Source organism: Pseudopipra pipra, chromosome 6, assembly GCF_036250125.1.
Source record: "Pseudopipra pipra isolate bDixPip1 chromosome 6, bDixPip1.hap1, whole genome shotgun sequence".
In the NCBI taxonomy this organism is placed as follows: Eukaryota; Metazoa; Chordata; class Aves; order Passeriformes; family Pipridae; genus Pseudopipra; species Pseudopipra pipra.
This window is the reverse complement of record NC_087554.1, coordinates 39,433,472-39,450,746: the sequence shown is the minus strand read 5'-3', so window position 1 is coordinate 39,450,746 and position 17,275 is coordinate 39,433,472. Positions and strand designations below refer to the sequence as shown.

Genomic DNA, 17,275 nt, shown 5'->3' with positions numbered 1-17,275 from the left:
AGTGTCAGCTTGCAATCACATGGATGCCAGTGCTGGCACAAGGGCAGTGTGGGACCAAGCAGTGACTGAAGGCAAAGTGGGAAAGTATTGCACACTTGTTATTATCTGTATTTCAAATAAGGACTGTAACATCATTTTGCAAATATGTACTTCATCAACAGAAGCAGTTTCTCAATCATCCTGCTGACTGCGCATGCTTTCATTTGTCAATATGTCTAGCATCAGTGAGCAGAAAAATCCATTTTATTCTCTTTTTCTCTATTAGTAACTAAATTTCCCTCTTGACATTGACCTTTGCTACTTCATTCCTGTAATAATGACCACTTGTAATGCTACTTATCACTGATTTGCTTTGTTCTCTTCAATTTCTGGACAACCTTGTGCTCCTTTTTAGACCACTGAAATCCTTACCTGGATATCAGGACATTCACTCCACCTGGGTTTGTTTTTTGTCTTCCCCCTCCAGACTTATTTTGCAGCCCATCTCCTAACTCTGAATTTATGGACTATTGCTGCACTTCAGGCAGATGTCCCCAGATGAACTACCTACACAAGAGGTCAGGTCTGTTTTCTGCGTTGGAGTGAGAAAGATGTAGGTGTCAGTGCAAGTACTCAAAGTAGGAAAAAAAGTTAAAAAAATAACTTCCTGGGTGAGTATTGTTACCACCCATGGGATATAACTATTTTTGCACTTACAATGCTACCTTTACACTATTTTATACCTTGTTTACTTGGTTTGTTACTAGGCAAGAGAGGTTAGTAATGGAAACTTCTCCTGGAGATAAGAATGGGGAACATCATCACCTAATCTTCTAACAAGTATTCAACAAACATTTCATGTGCACAGACACCCACAAGGCACAGCAACTAGGAGCTACAGGCTGGAAAATCCAGTGGAGACTGAGGGTTCAGGCAACTTGCCACTACCTTGCGGCAAGTCAGGCAGCCTTCCTGGTCATCACCGAAAATCCTCCGTTCTCTCCCATCCTTTCTGCCAACAGCCTCGACAACCCTCAGCCCGCTTCCTGGTACCTTCAGGGGCAGTGAGTAACTAAGCTAACCTGGTAGCCTATTTTCAAGGTTCACCACATCCTTAGATGAGAAACGTTTTCTGTCAGCCAGGCATTTCCAAATACTGTTAACTGAAACTAGGCTAATATTCAATGCAAATAAATTTCTTCACAACACCCTAAAAATATGCAAGGCTAGAAGTGGTTTAAGGGATGCAGACAGAAAAGGAAAAGAAAGAAATGCTGCCCATCCTACCTGTGCTGCCACTGCAGGGCAGCTGCTGTCCCCTTTGGCAGCCAACTTCTGCAGGTTTTCTTGATATGTTGTTGGAAGTTCTACCTTCCTAAATGACCTTAAGGTACACTGCCCAGAGAAACCTCCTGCCTAGCCAGCCATGCCAACCTTCAGTTAAATTCCATAAAGGAGGTTTCTACAGATTCTGAGAGCTAATATCCCCTCTTTCCCAGAGGAAAATATTTACTTACAAGGGAGCATTCTGACTGTTACTCCTACCGGGTGTGCTGCTAGTTTAACCAGACCTGGCTCATGGATCCTGTGCTGCACTGCCCCCTGTGCTTAATATTACTGTTGCAGGACCAGGATCAAGGTTAAACCAGTGTCCAAACTCAGCTACTTCTCTGGCTGGATTTTTTTTTTTTAAACATAAGCTTGTTTCCAATTCAGGTTCCCTGGATAGTTCTGGAAATTGCTAAGCTACACAATGGGTACAGGAGCAGAGAAACTGAGAAGGAGCTGCTGTAAGAGCGCTGTCGCCAAAGAAATGTTCAGAGTAGATGGGGGTCATCTTGATGCTGCCTGAGTGAAGACTTGAGTCACCTGCTGACACAGGCAAACACCACTTTGGTGAACCAGGTGTCACCATATAGGTTTAAGTCAAACAGTAGCCAAGGAGATATTGAGTTATGGATACTCCTGTTCCTTTGGTGATCCATGCTGTGGTTTCCACAGCAGCTTAAACCAGACGCAGTGCAATCTCATTTCCCTCTTCCCTCCTTTACACCAGCATTACAGCCAATTTGATCCCCAAGTGAGCTGATTCAGGTCACTAATGGAACAGAGAACTGAACCAAACAAAACAATGTTTTCCATTAATTAAGTAAAGAGAATGGCTCATTACAAATGTAAGTGAGCAGTGCTGGCTGAAGGAAGAGGGCAGACATAGCTGGGAACAAAACAGGGAGATTAGGCACAGCAACATCAGATGCCACTGAAAGGCATCCCTGTTCCTGATTGTGCAATCCCAGTCCATGCACTTTCATGCCATGTTTCTCCATCCACAACTAGTAAGTTTGACTCTCTAACTTGAGAGAGGGTTGCTTTCTAGTCTAAGGAATCCCATGAAGGATTAAATACCTTATGTTCACAATTCTCTATTCCAGCGGGTGTCACAAGACTCCATTTTCTGGAAAACAGATACAATTTGCTGGCAAAAAAAATTAGAGCTTGGCTTGTGTGTACTAATCTGCACTGCACACTATGCTGCTAAAGGCTTAGATAGGAAACTTCATTCCAGATGCTTGTGGTTCAACGAACGACTAAGTCACAATGAGCTGTAGAGGATGGACAAGTAGTGCATCTGCAGTGCCAGGAAGCTCAGCTACAGATGGCAGATTGTTAAAAGGACCAGGAGAAAAACACTATCCCCAAAAAGTGGAAGCACACTCTACTTTGCAGATGACTCAATTCTGCCAAGCAGTTAGCTGGATTTTGATTTAGTGATATGCTGGCTCTATTTATTCAACATGTTTATAGTCAAGAACATTAGAGTTCCTGTATTTAACATTGCAGCACAGAATGTTCATAGATGATGGTGACACAGCTAAGACTACTACTAGAGAAAAGATTACTATGCTATGAAAAGCTTGGTGAACAGCAGCAAATACTGCTAATAACTGAGGGGTTTGACAGTCACTTAAAAATGCAAGTCTATCTATACAGATATACTACAAAGGACAGGCTAAAGTGTTTAATGGAGTTTTTTTTTTAAATATGAGAACCACGATAAATAAACAACATCCAGACACTATTTTAAACAGTTTTGCATGAGCATGTGATGGTCCTTGTTTTAGTTTAGGCATGAGAGGTTTAAGTTCACTGTTGCAACAGATCCTCAGCTACAGGATGTCTTGCATTGTTTCCAAGTAGTTTAGGTTACAGCAAAACAAGAGAACAGAACAAACTGTTACTAGCAAGAACTGGCTGGAACAAGCTATGACAATTTAAAAATTTCCACCTGAAAAAAACCCCAAGATCACTGATTACAAAATGAAAAGCAGTGCCCCTACCGTTACTACCCTGGTAGTGTAGGGTTTTTTCTGGAAGAAAACATGAACACTGTCACGGGATACGCTTCACAAAACTTGATCTCATGACCCAATAAGGCCGCTGTTTTATAGATCTCAAAATAGCAGGCTTTGCTGCTGTGTCAGGCTAAAAAATGGGAAAGTTAAATACTTTTTTAATTCAGATGCCAGCAAGATACAGATCTAGTTCTTTCAGCTTACTTCCAACAATGTGCACTGAGCCAAAATATTTATTTAGTAAACCTGGACATTGACTTAATGAAAAACAGGACAAAGAAGGTAGAGAAGTATGCCACGTATTATTCCATGTCATTAAAATTGCTGTAATATATCTGTATGTACTCACTGCACCTAAACTCCCGATCTACCACTCTGTCCTTAGACTGTCATCAGCTTTACAGTGAAAATATATGGCCAAATATTATGCATTACAAGTTAATTCAGCACCACGTTGTTCTTAAGAAGTATCTGAAATCCTAGAGAGGTTCACTACTGCCTGCCTTATAACATGATTGTTGCTTGTTAAGGGAGAGTCTCACAAGTGAAGTGGTGATTGGTGACCTTCTTGGCCACAGTGACTACAAAGCAATTGAGTTTAAAATCTCTTTTGACAGGAGGAAAAGTGCTAGCAAAACCTCAACTCCGGACACAAGGAGAGCAGAATTCAGGCTTCTTGGGAAACTAATTGGTAAGGTCCCCTGGGAAAACCCTTTTGAAGGTGCTGGGGTCCATCAGTGCTAATTACTTTTTTCTTTTACCCTGAGATTAGCTCAGTTGGTCAGAGCATGGTGCTAATAACACCAAGGTTGTGTCTTTGATCCTCATATGGGCCACTCATTTAAGAGTTGGACTTGATGATCCTTGTGGGTCCCTTCCAATTCAGAATATTCTGTTATTCTGTTATACTAAGGGCATAGGAGCAGGCAATTCCAAAATGTCGGAAGTCAAGCAGCCAAGGCAGAAGGCCAGCTTGGCGGAACAGGAATCTTCTCTTAGAGTTAAGGCAAAAAAGGAAGGTGTATGCCCAGTGGAAACAAGGTCAAGTGACATGAGAGAAACAAAGATGCTGCTTGCCACTGTAGGGAGAATATTTGTGCACCCAAAACTCAACTGGAGTTGAAGCTGGCCAGAAATGTAGGGGACAATAAAAAGTTTTTTACAATACACTAACAGGAAAAGATAGCACAGAAATAACATCAGCCCATTAGAGGATAGGAATAATCACCTCACAAACAGGGACACAGAAAAAGCAGAAATGTTTAATACCTTCTTTACCTCTGTCTTCAACACCAAAGACAGGCTAAGAGGGTCCCAGTGTCCTGAGCTGGAGGACCATGGCTGTGAGAATTAGAAACTCCCAGTTGACCCTGAACTTGTGCAGGATCTGCCGCTTCAGCTGGATCGCTCTAAGTCTGTGGAACCTGATGGGATGCGACAATACTCATAAAGAGTCTGATGTCATTATGAGCCCTCTTTGGATGATTTTTGAAAAGTCTTAGGAATCTGGAGACATTCCAGTTGACTGAAAGCTGGCTAATGCATTTACATCCTTACACTACAACACAGATAAAGAACACTGGTAAAGAGCCAGTCCAAATTTAGTATAGGTAACACTGATCTAGGTCTAGTATGCAAATAAAACTCGATCCTATTCCTGTTTAACTACTCATGCATTCACACTATAACTAGATCTGTGTTTTCAGCACTAGCACAACAAACCACAAAGATGTGGAGCTATCCCAAGTCTGGTATCACTCTTGCTAAGCCCTACCCAAACTAGAAGTGTTAGGATTGTACCACACATACTCGTTTCTTTGTAAGTGCCAGGTTTGGAACAGAAGGTGATAACAGGTACAGCTCAACACCAGCTATGGCTGGTAGTTTGGTTGCAGGTGCTATCTGCTCCAGGGTGTGAAAAATGTAATTATGTGTTATGCATAACACATGGGGTTTTCCCTTTTGGTCAGGTATCCCCACCTGCATTACTGCCTTAGCTTCAATAACAAAAAGCTTTGACTGAAAAAGAAAAATCCCCATTATTAGTATGAAAAGAGAACCATGAATTTTCACTACAGGGAAAACACTAGCAAAAATAACATTTCAGTTACTGCAATTTTAACTTTGCTTATTAAAAAAAAAGCAACATTTACAGCTAATATATTGTAGACAGCTTATTTCCTCATCTCTGAACACAAGATGGGTTGTTCTGCATTGCAAAACAGGCATGCAAAAGAATGTATGAACAAACACCCACTCCTCTCAGAACCATCACCTGAGTTATACAATGCCATACAAGCTCCAAAATTTAGAATTAAAGGAGTTGCAGGGAGTTTTGATACTAAATACTATGCAAATGAGCTCTAGTCATATGGCTCCCTAATTGTCCTCTTCCTTTTAATTTTCAAGGAAGTTGAAGAAGTCATTAGTGAAGTTTTCTATAAATTATTAAAGCTGATCAAGAACAAATTATCAGTGGATTATATTTTATGGCAGAATAAATGATGACCTAAGTCTATTCAAATTCCAGGTTGTTATACAACTGGAGTATTAGGAAGAAAGATACTAGAGTGTTTCAGAAACTCAGCCATCACTGACAACTGAAACAACACACCTTTCTAAACACGCCATTAGTTGCACAAATGTGCCAAGTGTTTCGCAAACCCACACAGAATCCTCAGATAACCAACCCAAAACCAGAAGCAGGAGTGCTTCATTTTATCATCTGTACTACACTATCTGACATGAGGGAAGCACAGAGGCATGAATGAAAATTCAAAAAGCTTTGTGAAGTCAACAATTCACAGTATATCTGAATCTCTTCAACTGAGTTATCACATAAGGTTAGCATTGTCTTTTATTAAAACCACCAAACACAGAATTGCATCTTCTTTACTACAATGAACTTGAAAAATACACATTCAAGGGGCTTTAACTGTAAAGCACAAAGAAAAAAATTACACAATTCCAGTTTCTGATGACTTATGAAGCCTTCCCCAAAGGTCTTGAAAAAGAATCAAAGAAAATTTTGGAATAATTAAAGCCAATGTGGGAAGAGCACAGCAGAGGAATGAAGGTAAGGAACTAAGTTGTATTAGCTTGGCACTCTTTCAAGAAGACTCAACGTGTCTGTGCAACAGCTAAAACTGTCTGGTAATCTTCCCTTTCTCCTCAGTGTCTCCTTCCTCACCACTTCATCTCCATTTTTCCTGCTGAGGCTGGAACCCCTTCAATTGAAGCAAAACAAAAATGCATTTTTCTTTACCTTCCCTCAAGTTTTTGCTGTCTTCTCTCCTAACCCAGAACCTCTGAAGGAGCAAGAGCAATTGCTTCCCAGAGACACTCTTGTTGATGGATTTTGTCTGTTGGCCGCATCCAGCCCCAGTTTTTGCTTTATATCCTCCTACAAACCTGAGCAAATATTAAGATCTTCTTAATTTCCCCACAATTAAACCAGTAACGTTGTAAGCCTTTTAACATCAGGGCAAGGAGAGAATGAATGTGAATGTAAGAATTATCTCAGGGGACACACACCACAAAAACTGATATATAACTTTACACTAGGAGCCAAATAGCTCAGATGAAAAATACAGCTCAGAGTATAAAACTTCTCTTAAAATACAATTAAAAGGCAAGCAATCATCACAGAACACTCAAAATCATCAGGCATTTGGATAAGTTTCATAGAATTGAAAGTTGAAAAAATTGTATTAAAAGGAGATACAACACATTTCAAAAACCTCTGTTTTATTTGTACAGAGTAAAATACATCATATAGCGAACATTGTTTCCCACCCATAATCTAAAGCCATCAGTAAGTGTTTTCTTTTCACCAAACATTCTGGCCAGAAGCACAGACAATGGAAATGGGAATGCTAATTAGTCTCTCTCTGCCAGAGCTACAAGGTGCACATCAATCTCTGCTTCTGTAAGGATCCTGAAAGAACAGAAAGAAATCTTAAATAGCTTAAATGATTCTTCCCCTTAAGTTCCAATATTACCACCTAATATCTCCACAATTAAGTTTTACAGCAATGCATCTTTCTACCCTTTAAAGTCCTGCTGCCAGGGCCACAGGCTGACATTTCAATTCTTTTTGAAAAATAAAGGAATAATCAAAGGCACTAGAGAAAAGGAGGTAACAAATGGTGGAAACAGAACAGGTAATTCTTCACGAGTAATACATTTTCAAGTTAGGACCTGGTAAGAAGAATGAAATGAAAGAGAACACTTTACTGAATCCCTTAACCATGTCAAACGTTTTAAAAATGTATTATTTTTTTAAACAATGTTTTCTACCCCTACATGTTTTGAAGAGTTACAAGTAAAAAAATCTCCAGACCGTCAACCTCTGGCATTTATCTCTTTTCTCGATTTATGATTACACAAGAAGGTAAAACTAATTGCAAATAACCAGAGAAACACACCAAGTTTTATCAACACTGATCACCTACCTGAATTTAGGATTTTCCACCGTGACTACACCAACTTCTATTTCTGAAGGTTTGAAATCAATGGACAGTACAGTAGATAGGCATGTTATTGCTGTCTGAAAGATGACAAAACCCCTCATCATTAAAAATAAAGCACTAAGGCTTTTCTTTTAAATAGACATAGCATTAACAACTACCCTTCCTTCTAGTTTAAAGTTATTTCCTTTCACTTCAAAACCTCAGCTCAGAAGTTCTAAATAGTTTTTCCTTGCTACAGAACACAGTACCTCTCCACTCCTCTCCCTAAAAAGACCAATCTACAAAAAGCAAAGGACAAGTCATTTTCGTAGTAAAAAAACCACACAACAAAACCAACCTTCTATCATGCAGAGATCCTGTTTGAAATGCCTTCTAATATGAAGATTGTTTTAAATGCGACTAAAAGTAAGTCATACTGGTATTCCCAAAACCAAGCACTGTAGTAACCAACCACCAGCTACAATGGGAGTGCTACAATTACAGAATCTTCTTCAGCTAACATAAAGCAGAAAAAGCAGAATAGATGACTATTTAAACACTTGCAGAATACCTTCAAAAGATTTTCTGGTTGGAATAGCTATTCTTGCTATGGTAGCAATACGGAAGTGCAAGGAAAGCAGAAATGCCTACCTGAATTTCTCTATATTGCAAGCCTACATGCAGCACATTCATTAAAAATACTTTAACAAATCTTTATTTCCTTCTGCTGGCCTACCTCTACTGTCTGTTCATATGTCCAGTCAAATTTCTTCTTTACTTTCTTTTCAAGAAAACTGGTTGACTCTGTCTGTTTAACTCCTGCAGCTGTGGCCTTGAATCCACAATAGTAACCTGCTGGATCACACTTGTATACCTGAGGGCCGTGTTCTTCATCAATACCAATCAAAATCATACCTTGAAGAGAAAATTTGTTCATCTTTTTATTTCCCAATTTTATCAATTCAATTCAAGAATAGAATGGATACTCCTGTGAAAAAACGTGCACGCACAGCAGTACATTTCTGGGAATCAGTCCATACCTGGAGCTGCGATTTCCTCTTTAATTTGCCATTTCTTATGAGCATCTCATTACCAGGTGTGACTCAGTTTAGCACGAACCATATTTCCGTGATTCCCAAGGAAGGCTACTCATTAAAAACACATTTTTACCACGCTCAGTGTGTAAAGAACCACAAAGTCAGGAAACACAAAAGTTAACCTAGCCACAGCTCACATCCTGTGTTATATGACACAAAATATAAACAATAGTTCTATTACCATGTGCTTTCTATTAGAAAGCAACTTTACAAACATGTTGAAACTAATAGAAATATTAAAAGATCAAATTTAGATTTCTCGTTTGTAAGCCTAAAAAGCACTGAAAAGCATTATATACCTTTTCCTCTTTTCTTTAAAGAAAAAAAGAATCTGAAATTAAATGGAGAAATGGAGAAATCAGGACAAACTGAATCTCTGAAGACCATTTGACCAAGTTTAAGCTGGATAGATTTCAAGTAACACAAACTGATCACATCACTGAAATGCATGTGTTCACTCTCACTTTTTGATTTACAACTGCATTGTCTCATTATGCATATTAAAAAATAAGTCAAAAGAAATACTTGCAATAAAAACTCAAAACAGAACAAGGTCAAGATTTTCAGTTATTTTCACTTTACACTTGTGTAACTTTTTACCAGTGGTTAGAGTTGATAAGCTTCTGAGCAGCAATACGATAGAAAAAAAATCCCTTCATATTTTTAAAAGAGACTAAGGGAAGTCAAGAAAAATACATTTTTATTCACGTATTTTAAAAAAGAAATTTCCAGTAGTATCAAGGCATGGGAAATGCCAAGGGAAGAAAGAAACAATCATTCCTGAAAATTACAAGCATAGGAAAATTGCCCCATCATGGAAACTGTGATGCAACCTTGAATGTTGCTTCTTTAGTGAGAAGTTGTAGTGCCTACTATGATTATGAGAAGTGATTCATCAATTCTGAAACTATTCTTCTTAAAAGAAAAAAAAACCTGGCAAAACCCAACCAATCAAAAAAAAACCCAGACAGAATGGTTAATGAAAAAGTAGCTGAGGAAACCTTTTAAGTCTTTTACCTCAGTTCCCAAACACCCTATGAGCACAGTTATAATTTGCTTACAGTCAAATGTAAGAGAAAAAACAAGTCAAAACCAACCTCAGAACACACAGATGACCAGGAATATCTACAAAAATACGACTTTTCACACAACTTTTTTTCATTTAAGCTGCATTTGCTGTTATAAAACAAGCTGTAAAAATATTTGCAAGGGAAATATTTTTAGCACTTCTTCTCTACATTATATACATGATGGCTAAGTTAAGACCAAAAATAATGCAGATCTGTCCTATACATACTACTTAGATAAAACCGCCACAAAATCTGCACAAGCATAATTGCACTCTCCATCTGTCTGTTTTAACAGCTATGTTTACCCAGACACAATGTATTGGGCTTGCATGGCAAGGTTTTGGCAGGGAGGGGACTACAGAGGTGGCTTCTGTGAGGAGCTGGTAGAAGCTTCCCCCATGTCCAACAGAGCTAATGCCAGCCAGCTCCAAGATGGACCCACCACTGGCTAAGGCAGAGTCCATCAGCAACAGTGGCAGCACCTCTGGGATAATGTATTTAAGAAGGAAAAAAAAAAGTTATTTGTCAGAAGCAAAGAAGCAAACACAGACAGGACAGAGAGTGAGAATAGGAGAGAGGAACAGCTCTGAAGACACAGGTCAGTGAAGAAGGAAGGGGAGGAGCCACCAGCACAGAGGTTCCCATGAAGACCATGGTGAGGCAACTGAGGTCCATGGTGGAGCAGAGATCCACCTGCAGCCCCTGGAGGACTCTGTGCTGGAGGAGGTAGATGCCTGCAGAAGGCTGTGGCCCCATGGGAAGCCTGCATTGGGGCAGGACCTGTGGCCCTGTGGAGAGAGGAACTCATGCTGGAGCAGTCTATGAAGAACTGCAGCCTACGGGAAGGACTCGCTCTGGAGAAATAAAGGAGGACTATCTCCCTTGGAGAGGGAGCAGGGAAAGAGTGTGAGGAGTCCTCCCCCTGAGGAGGAAGCAGCAGCAGAAACAATGTGTGATAAACTGACCGCTACTCACCTTCCTGTCCCCCTCTGTCTGAGGGAGAGGTCAAGAATCTGGAATAAAGTTAAACCTGGGAAGCAAGGTAGGGGGAAGGTGTTCTGAAGATTTGGTTTTACTTCTCAGCATCCTACTTTGATTTGCTCGGTAATAAATTAATTTCCCCAAGTTGAGTCTGTTTTGCCCATGACGGTAACTGGTGAGTGACCTCTCCCTGTCCTTATCTTGCCTTTCATGGTATTTTTTCTCTCTCCTGTCCAGCTGAAGAGGAGAGTGATGGAGAAGCTTTGGTGGACACCTGGCATACAGCCAAGGTCAAACCACCACAAACAGACACCATTAAAAAGAGCATTTCACACTTACAGACCTCACTGTGCAGTGCAAACAGGCTAGGCCCCAAAAACTGAAGTGAAACAGTATCACACATTTTAAAGAGGCCACATCATTTCAAATGCCGAGTCAATGGTAAAATCATGACTCCAATTCAAGACTTTCAAAGCTGTTCTCTCATTTGGCTGTTCATGCCTCTTACTCCTTCAGCTGCCCATTTTGAAAATGAGTGAGAATTTCTTATACAAGAAGTTGCAAGCTTAGACAAGAAACAGAAGAGATTAATTTCACACACTATACTTACAGCAACCAAGGGGCCTCATTTCAGCATTTTGCGTATAGACCTGAGAAATATCTGCAATCCTTTTACACAGCATATCCACAGGGATGTCATAGCCATACTTGTACTTCCAGTTAGCAGCCTCATAGCGGGCTCTCTGCACCTGGGATCTGCTGTCAGCTAGACAGAAAGAACGAATATTAATTTCACTGAACATGTACCAAGTTTATTTCCAGCATTGCCTGAGAATGCAAATTCCAGGTCCAACTTTACATTGTCTTTAAATACATCCATTAGAACTAGATAAGTTCTCCAAAACTAGACTGAGTGGAACAAATCTCCTAGAGCATTTATTGATATTATATGATACAAAGCTAGCGAACTACATAAAAAACCTGACATGCTTTAAATATTTAAAAAAATATGATGAATTAAATACCTGTCATTCCTGTCATCACACAGCCAATATTTTCAGTGATTTTGAATAAATGAGTCACTGTGTTGGAATCCAGTAACTTGTCCTAAAGAGGAAATAAAAATAATTTAATAGAAAACACTGTCCTTGAAGTTTAAAAAAAAAACAAAAACAGACTCTGATGCTCTGCTATCTACAGAAGAGCCCAAAAGGACCCACTAACAGCCAAAAGTTGTTTTTCAGGCTCTCTACCATTTACTGCTGTAGGCATGCAAAGGAAGAAATAGGAGAATAGGGAAGATTAAAACTGCAGTATCTGGAAAAGAATAACAGCAAGAACACGATCTACATCACAGTCCTTTTCCCTCTGAAGAAACTTTCAGAACCCACATACAAAAACCTGCTCTCTTATTACATGCTGTCCCCCTTTAGACACAAAAGTTTACCACTTTTGTCAACAATACATCATCACTGAGCCAAAACCCTCATGAAAACCTCTTCTGCATGCTATTGGTATAACATTTTCTCAGTAGCAAATAAAGAAATCAGGGAACTGATTATGGACAACTCAGCCCTTACAAGCTGGAGCAATGTATGCATGCTAAAGAACAGCAGAATCAACTTTATATTTTAGCTTTATCCCTTCAACAACTACAGAGGAAACCAATATTGCAGTATTTGGTGAGGAAATTCACAGTTGAGCACTAAATGGATCTAGAACTTGTAATAAGCAGGATAATTACACATTCAATTCAAGCAACAATATATGTCAGTGCTAACAACTATAATATCAATGTTGCGGAGTCTCACCCCCACCTTTTTTCTACTCTCCTTCCAGACCACCCCTCGAAAACAGACTACTTACAGGTACTTTCTTCTGTGTTACAATTACTGCAGAATCCTTCCCACGAACAGCTACAGATGTAAGTCCACCTTGGTTAATGGCCTTAAATGCATATTCTAGAAAAACATATAAGTGTTAATAAAAAACTTGCGTCAGAGATGCTAGTACAACTAACTCTGACACATCTTCCCCCCACCCAGGAATCTTGCCAAGTTGTGGCCTTTTTAATATTTTAATACTTGTGCAGCACTTTGTGTCCTTAAGGTCTTCAGTACAATGTGCACAAGAACTTTCTGACAGTTATTGGAAGTCATTGATTCTCTTCACAAAACCACTGTCACTGTTTCCTTCAAATATTTCTTATAATTTGCTGTTTCGTTCTGTTCAAGCTTAACAGCAACAGAATATGTTTTAAAACAAAAAGGCTGTTCTGATAAATGGTTCCACTTAACCTACAGTAACCATAAATTCTTATAGAAGAATTTTTGACATGAAGTTTAGTATTTTAAGCATTGCTACCATTGCAAGGATATAAATTTATTTTCTAGTTCTTAACTGATATAGATGAAAACTGATATGATTGACCAGACACAGGAGATGGGTTTTAGCCTTACTATCACATTTTCTGACTTGACATTCAAATACTGTAATGCTTTTATTCACTTTTTAGAATGAAATCTACACAGATGCCAACTAAATAGCATTATTCATATAAGTACAATGGATTAAGATTTACTTGAAATGATCCATGAAACAACTTTAAAACCTGTTTATCTAGCAACATATGATAAACATTCAGAACTTTTTAATATCTGGCTAAGAAAGGCAAGTTTCAAGCAGCAGCTAAATGTGGGTGATTTTTCTGTTAGCTACGCAAGTGAAACCAGAATTTAGAACATGTCTACAAACAGCACAGTACATTGCCAAAACTATCTTCTAAAATAACGTGAGCAAGAAACTCAGCTGTTTTAAAAGCTGCATTTGGATCTATGGAAGAGACTGTAAAACAGAAGAGTAATAATCTGAAGATGAAAAAAACCAAATCTTGCAATACCGGGATCTTAATGTTCAATCTGCTGAGTCAGTGTTGAGGAAGGGCTGACCATCAGGTTTTTATGGCACTGTATTTATTACTCTCAGACATAAGAGCATTTATTGGTTACCCAAACATGCCAAAAAGGATGTTCTCCCTTTTCCTCTGCTAGATGCACAACTCCGCTCACCTCTTCAGTCCCCTCCCCTGGGATGATCAGTGCCAGCCTGCAGTGAAGCACAGAACCCAGTGAGATGTGAGCCAGCACTGCCCACAAACTGGTCACATTTGAAGCCCCATGCCCAGGCTCTGCAACACTTGTTTATTCATGTGTAGAAACACCTGAAGGCAGGGTATAAAGCAAATGGACAGAGCAGGCTATTTTCAGCAATGCCCAGTGATGGGACTGAATCAGAGGTGACTGGAACAAACTGAACACCTAAAACCACTTTTTGCCCGTGATGGTGACTGAGCACTGGCACAGGTTGCCTGTACTATTCAGAACCTGTCTGGACATGGTCCTGGACCACCAGCTCTAGGTGGGCCTGCTTGAGCAAGGGGTTGAACCAGATAATCTCCAGAGGTCCCCTCCAACATCAGCTATTATTCTGCGGTTCTGTGACACAGGTGGCAGCAGAACAGGTGCCCTCACAAACTAGTTTTTGCTCACAAGTACTGACAACCAGGCTTGCTGAACTGCAGTCCCTTCTGGCACTGGTACTATTACCATCTCCATTGCTCAGTTTTCAAAGAGACAAGCCAAAAGGTGAAGTGGCTCTTACAGTGTAACAAATCCAAGTTGCTAGTGGTGTTTTAAGTCTGTTTACTTCTGTGTAAGTACTTCAGTAGCACTGCATACATCCTCTCTGAGAACAGCAGCCCATTGCTGTTCCCTGAATATATCACAACAGTCAGAAATTTGACTATAATAATTTTCTTCACCCGCCAGGACTCTACTTAGAAGAAACATCACCTTTGAAGAGTGGAACTAATAAGTAGCAAGAGAACGCTGATGTTCTGAGGGATTTTAACTACAGTAATGAGAAATAACTGTTAGTTTTCCCATATGAGGTCACTTCAACAGCACATGAATTTTTTGAGCTTTGGAAGCAGAAGACAGACCTAAGAAAAAGTACAGGCATTTCAGTCCAATATCACTATGCCGAAAATCCCTGTTCCTGTTCTGCCAATTCCAGAAAAACTTCAAGTCCTAAGGCAACCTTAAAGCAACATATGTCCATGCCCATCCTTGACAGCCCCTAGTTAATCTGAATCCAGCACAGAGATAAGGATAAAATAGGTAAATTTAGATATCTGACCACAAGCAAACAAGAGATTTCTGCCCATGCCATGGCTACCAGCCTGGCTGCAGGTAAAGTGAGCTCACTCTTGCCTAAAGATAACTGCACATCTACATATTTTTCTTCCTATAGCATACAGGTACTTAAAATGTCTTTATGACAGCTTCAGGCTGTGTGCAGAGGCTCTCAAACACACATGCAGATATTTGCTTCTAAGACACTGTTAAAAGGTATGGAGATACTACATATTTGTCATATATTAACCTAATGGCTGAATATACCCAGGAGGCAGAAACCAAGGCTCAATTTCCTCTCTACTACAGAATGCAGAAACCATTCCCAACAAGCAGTACTGCAACAGAGTAACAGACTGAAAAGTGATGCAGACCAACCAGCCCGTTTTAATGGTGACAGAAGGCTGGAACCCATGACTCTCCTATCACAGAACCACTGACACCCTGTGTGAGGAAGCACTGTCCCTACCATCTGTATGTATAATGCTTGCCATGCAAGCTGCATATAAGCATTACACATGCTCCAGATACAAGACAGTACCCGCATGAAGGTATCTCATACAGGTAACTTTCTGCCTGTGTACAGGCACCCATACACACGTGCTTTCCTTGTTCCTCCCTGAAGAAAGGATTGCTCAAGACTGGGCTGCCTGCCCATGAAGCCTAATCCACACAGGCTTCTTCCTGAGAAAAACTGAAGGGCAGTCACAAAAGAAACTAATGGCTACGACAGACAATTCATGCAGTCTGATGCCAGCAACCTCCCTTCCTGGAGAACAAATGGATGTATGGACATGCCATGCAATGGATGTGCAATGAAGTCACCACAGCTGGGGAGGAGCCACTAAGCTCCAGGGGAAAATGGCATCAGGATGACGCTGCAAAACAATTCATCTGTCCCTGTTGTGCGGATCCTCCGGGAGCCCTCTCAGCCAACTATCCTGCCAGGCTGGGAGCTGACTGTGCCATCCCTGAGCATCCTGCACAAGGAGTACCATGATGTGCTTCCATAAAAGCCGGTGCACTGTAAAAATAGGAACAAAAGTGGTCTATGGAAGAAGCTGAAGCAAGGCCACAGCTTCATTGCAGATTGTTCAAAGGAGCCTGAAAATAAAGGATGGGTGCTGCTGCCTCACAGGCCACGGCTTACAGAACACACGGCACTCAGGTGTAACAAGGAAGCGCAAGGGTTACATCCAAAAACTGACTCTGTCACTCTGGCATGCAGGGTTTGAGGCAGTTCAAGTCCCATTTCAAAAAGCTGTCGTAGTTCTCAGATTCCAAAACGCAATGCTCCTAGGCTTGGCAAGACACACAAGAAACACTTAAGGAGGAATAAACAGCCCCTGGATAACTGCAGTCTTGGTCTCCAAGCATCTGAAATCGAACACCAGGAACTCACAGGAGATCCCTCCCATGGCAGGGGACACTCGAAAAAGCCCACCCTGGCTCTAAGTTTTCCTTATCACATTCGAGCATCCCTTTCCCAGGTCCCCGCGCCGGCACGACCGGGACAGCCGCTGCTCCAGGCTCCCACCGGCCTTTTCCCCGCACCGCGCGGGACCAGGCCAGGCGGGAACCGAGACTCCCGAGCCACGGGAGGCACCACGTCCCGCTCCGCACTGGCCGCCAGGCTCGGCGGAGCTTCCCCGAGTCGGCCGCCGCCGAGCTGGGCAGGCCGGGCCCGTGACGGGGCAGTTCTGCGGCGGCCCCGCGGGTCGGACACGCACCGACTTGGTAGAGGCGGCCCTCGGGCGAGAAGATGGTGATGTGCCGGTCGAACCCGGCGCTGGAGCCGCGCGACATGGCGGGAGCGGCGCGGGAGCGGCGCGCGGCCGGGGGAGCAGTGCGCGTGCAGGGCCCTGCGACACACAGCGCCCTACCGCTTCCGGGTCACGCGCCCCTCCCCTCCTCCGCGCAGGCGCCGAGGCGGGCGCCGCTCGCGCACAGTCACGCTCCACCCGCGGCGCTGCGCATGCCCGCTCGTGGCGGCCGCCGCCCGCTGCCCTGTCGCGACATGCAGAGTCACTGCGGCGGGGCCGCGGTAGCGCGGGGGAGGGGTACTGTGGAGCGGGAAAAGCCTTGGGGTGCCAGGCTGGTCGGGTGGTTTTTGATTCATGGAAACCCAGAATCCCGTTGGACGTGCCTTAG

The 17,275-nt window shown here is 41.6% G+C and overlaps 1 protein-coding gene and 1 long non-coding RNA gene across 2 annotated transcripts; one reads left to right on the top strand and one right to left on the bottom strand.

The window, feature by feature from the left end:
• The first annotated feature begins 468 nt into the window (after positions 1 to 468).
• On the top strand, positions 469 to 4,935 carry LOC135416010 (uncharacterized). Its single transcript, XR_010431386.1, has 3 exons — positions 469 to 562; positions 3,950 to 4,023; positions 4,631 to 4,935. It is a non-coding gene; the product is annotated as an uncharacterized LOC135416010 (long non-coding RNA).
• Positions 4,936 to 7,062: 2,127 nt separating this feature from the next.
• On the bottom strand, positions 7,063 to 17,033 carry PSMA6 (proteasome 20S subunit alpha 6). Its single transcript, XM_064658629.1, has 7 exons — positions 16,855 to 17,033; positions 12,798 to 12,892; positions 11,957 to 12,038; positions 11,542 to 11,697; positions 8,520 to 8,698; positions 7,787 to 7,881; positions 7,063 to 7,269 (listed from the first exon to the last, which is right to left on the bottom strand). The coding sequence occupies exons 1-7, from the start codon at positions 16,928 to 16,930 to the stop codon at positions 7,212 to 7,214; spliced, it is 741 nt and encodes a 246-aa protein (XP_064514699.1). The 5' UTR covers positions 16,931 to 17,033; the 3' UTR covers positions 7,063 to 7,211.
• Positions 17,034 to 17,275: the final 242 nt, after the last annotated feature.

Coding starts and splice junctions, on each gene's coding strand:
- PSMA6 (XM_064658629.1), bottom strand. CDS start 16,930: ATGTCGCGCGGCTCCAGCGCCGGGTTCGACCGGCACATCACCATCTTC. Junction 11,698..11,956: donor TGTGATGACAGGAATGACAG/GTATTTAATTCA, acceptor CTTTCTGTCTAG/CTGACAGCAGATCCCAGGTG. Junction 7,270..7,786: donor GTGGAAAATCCTAAATTCAG/GTAGGTGATCAG, acceptor CTGTTCTTTCAG/GATCCTTACAGAAGCAGAGA.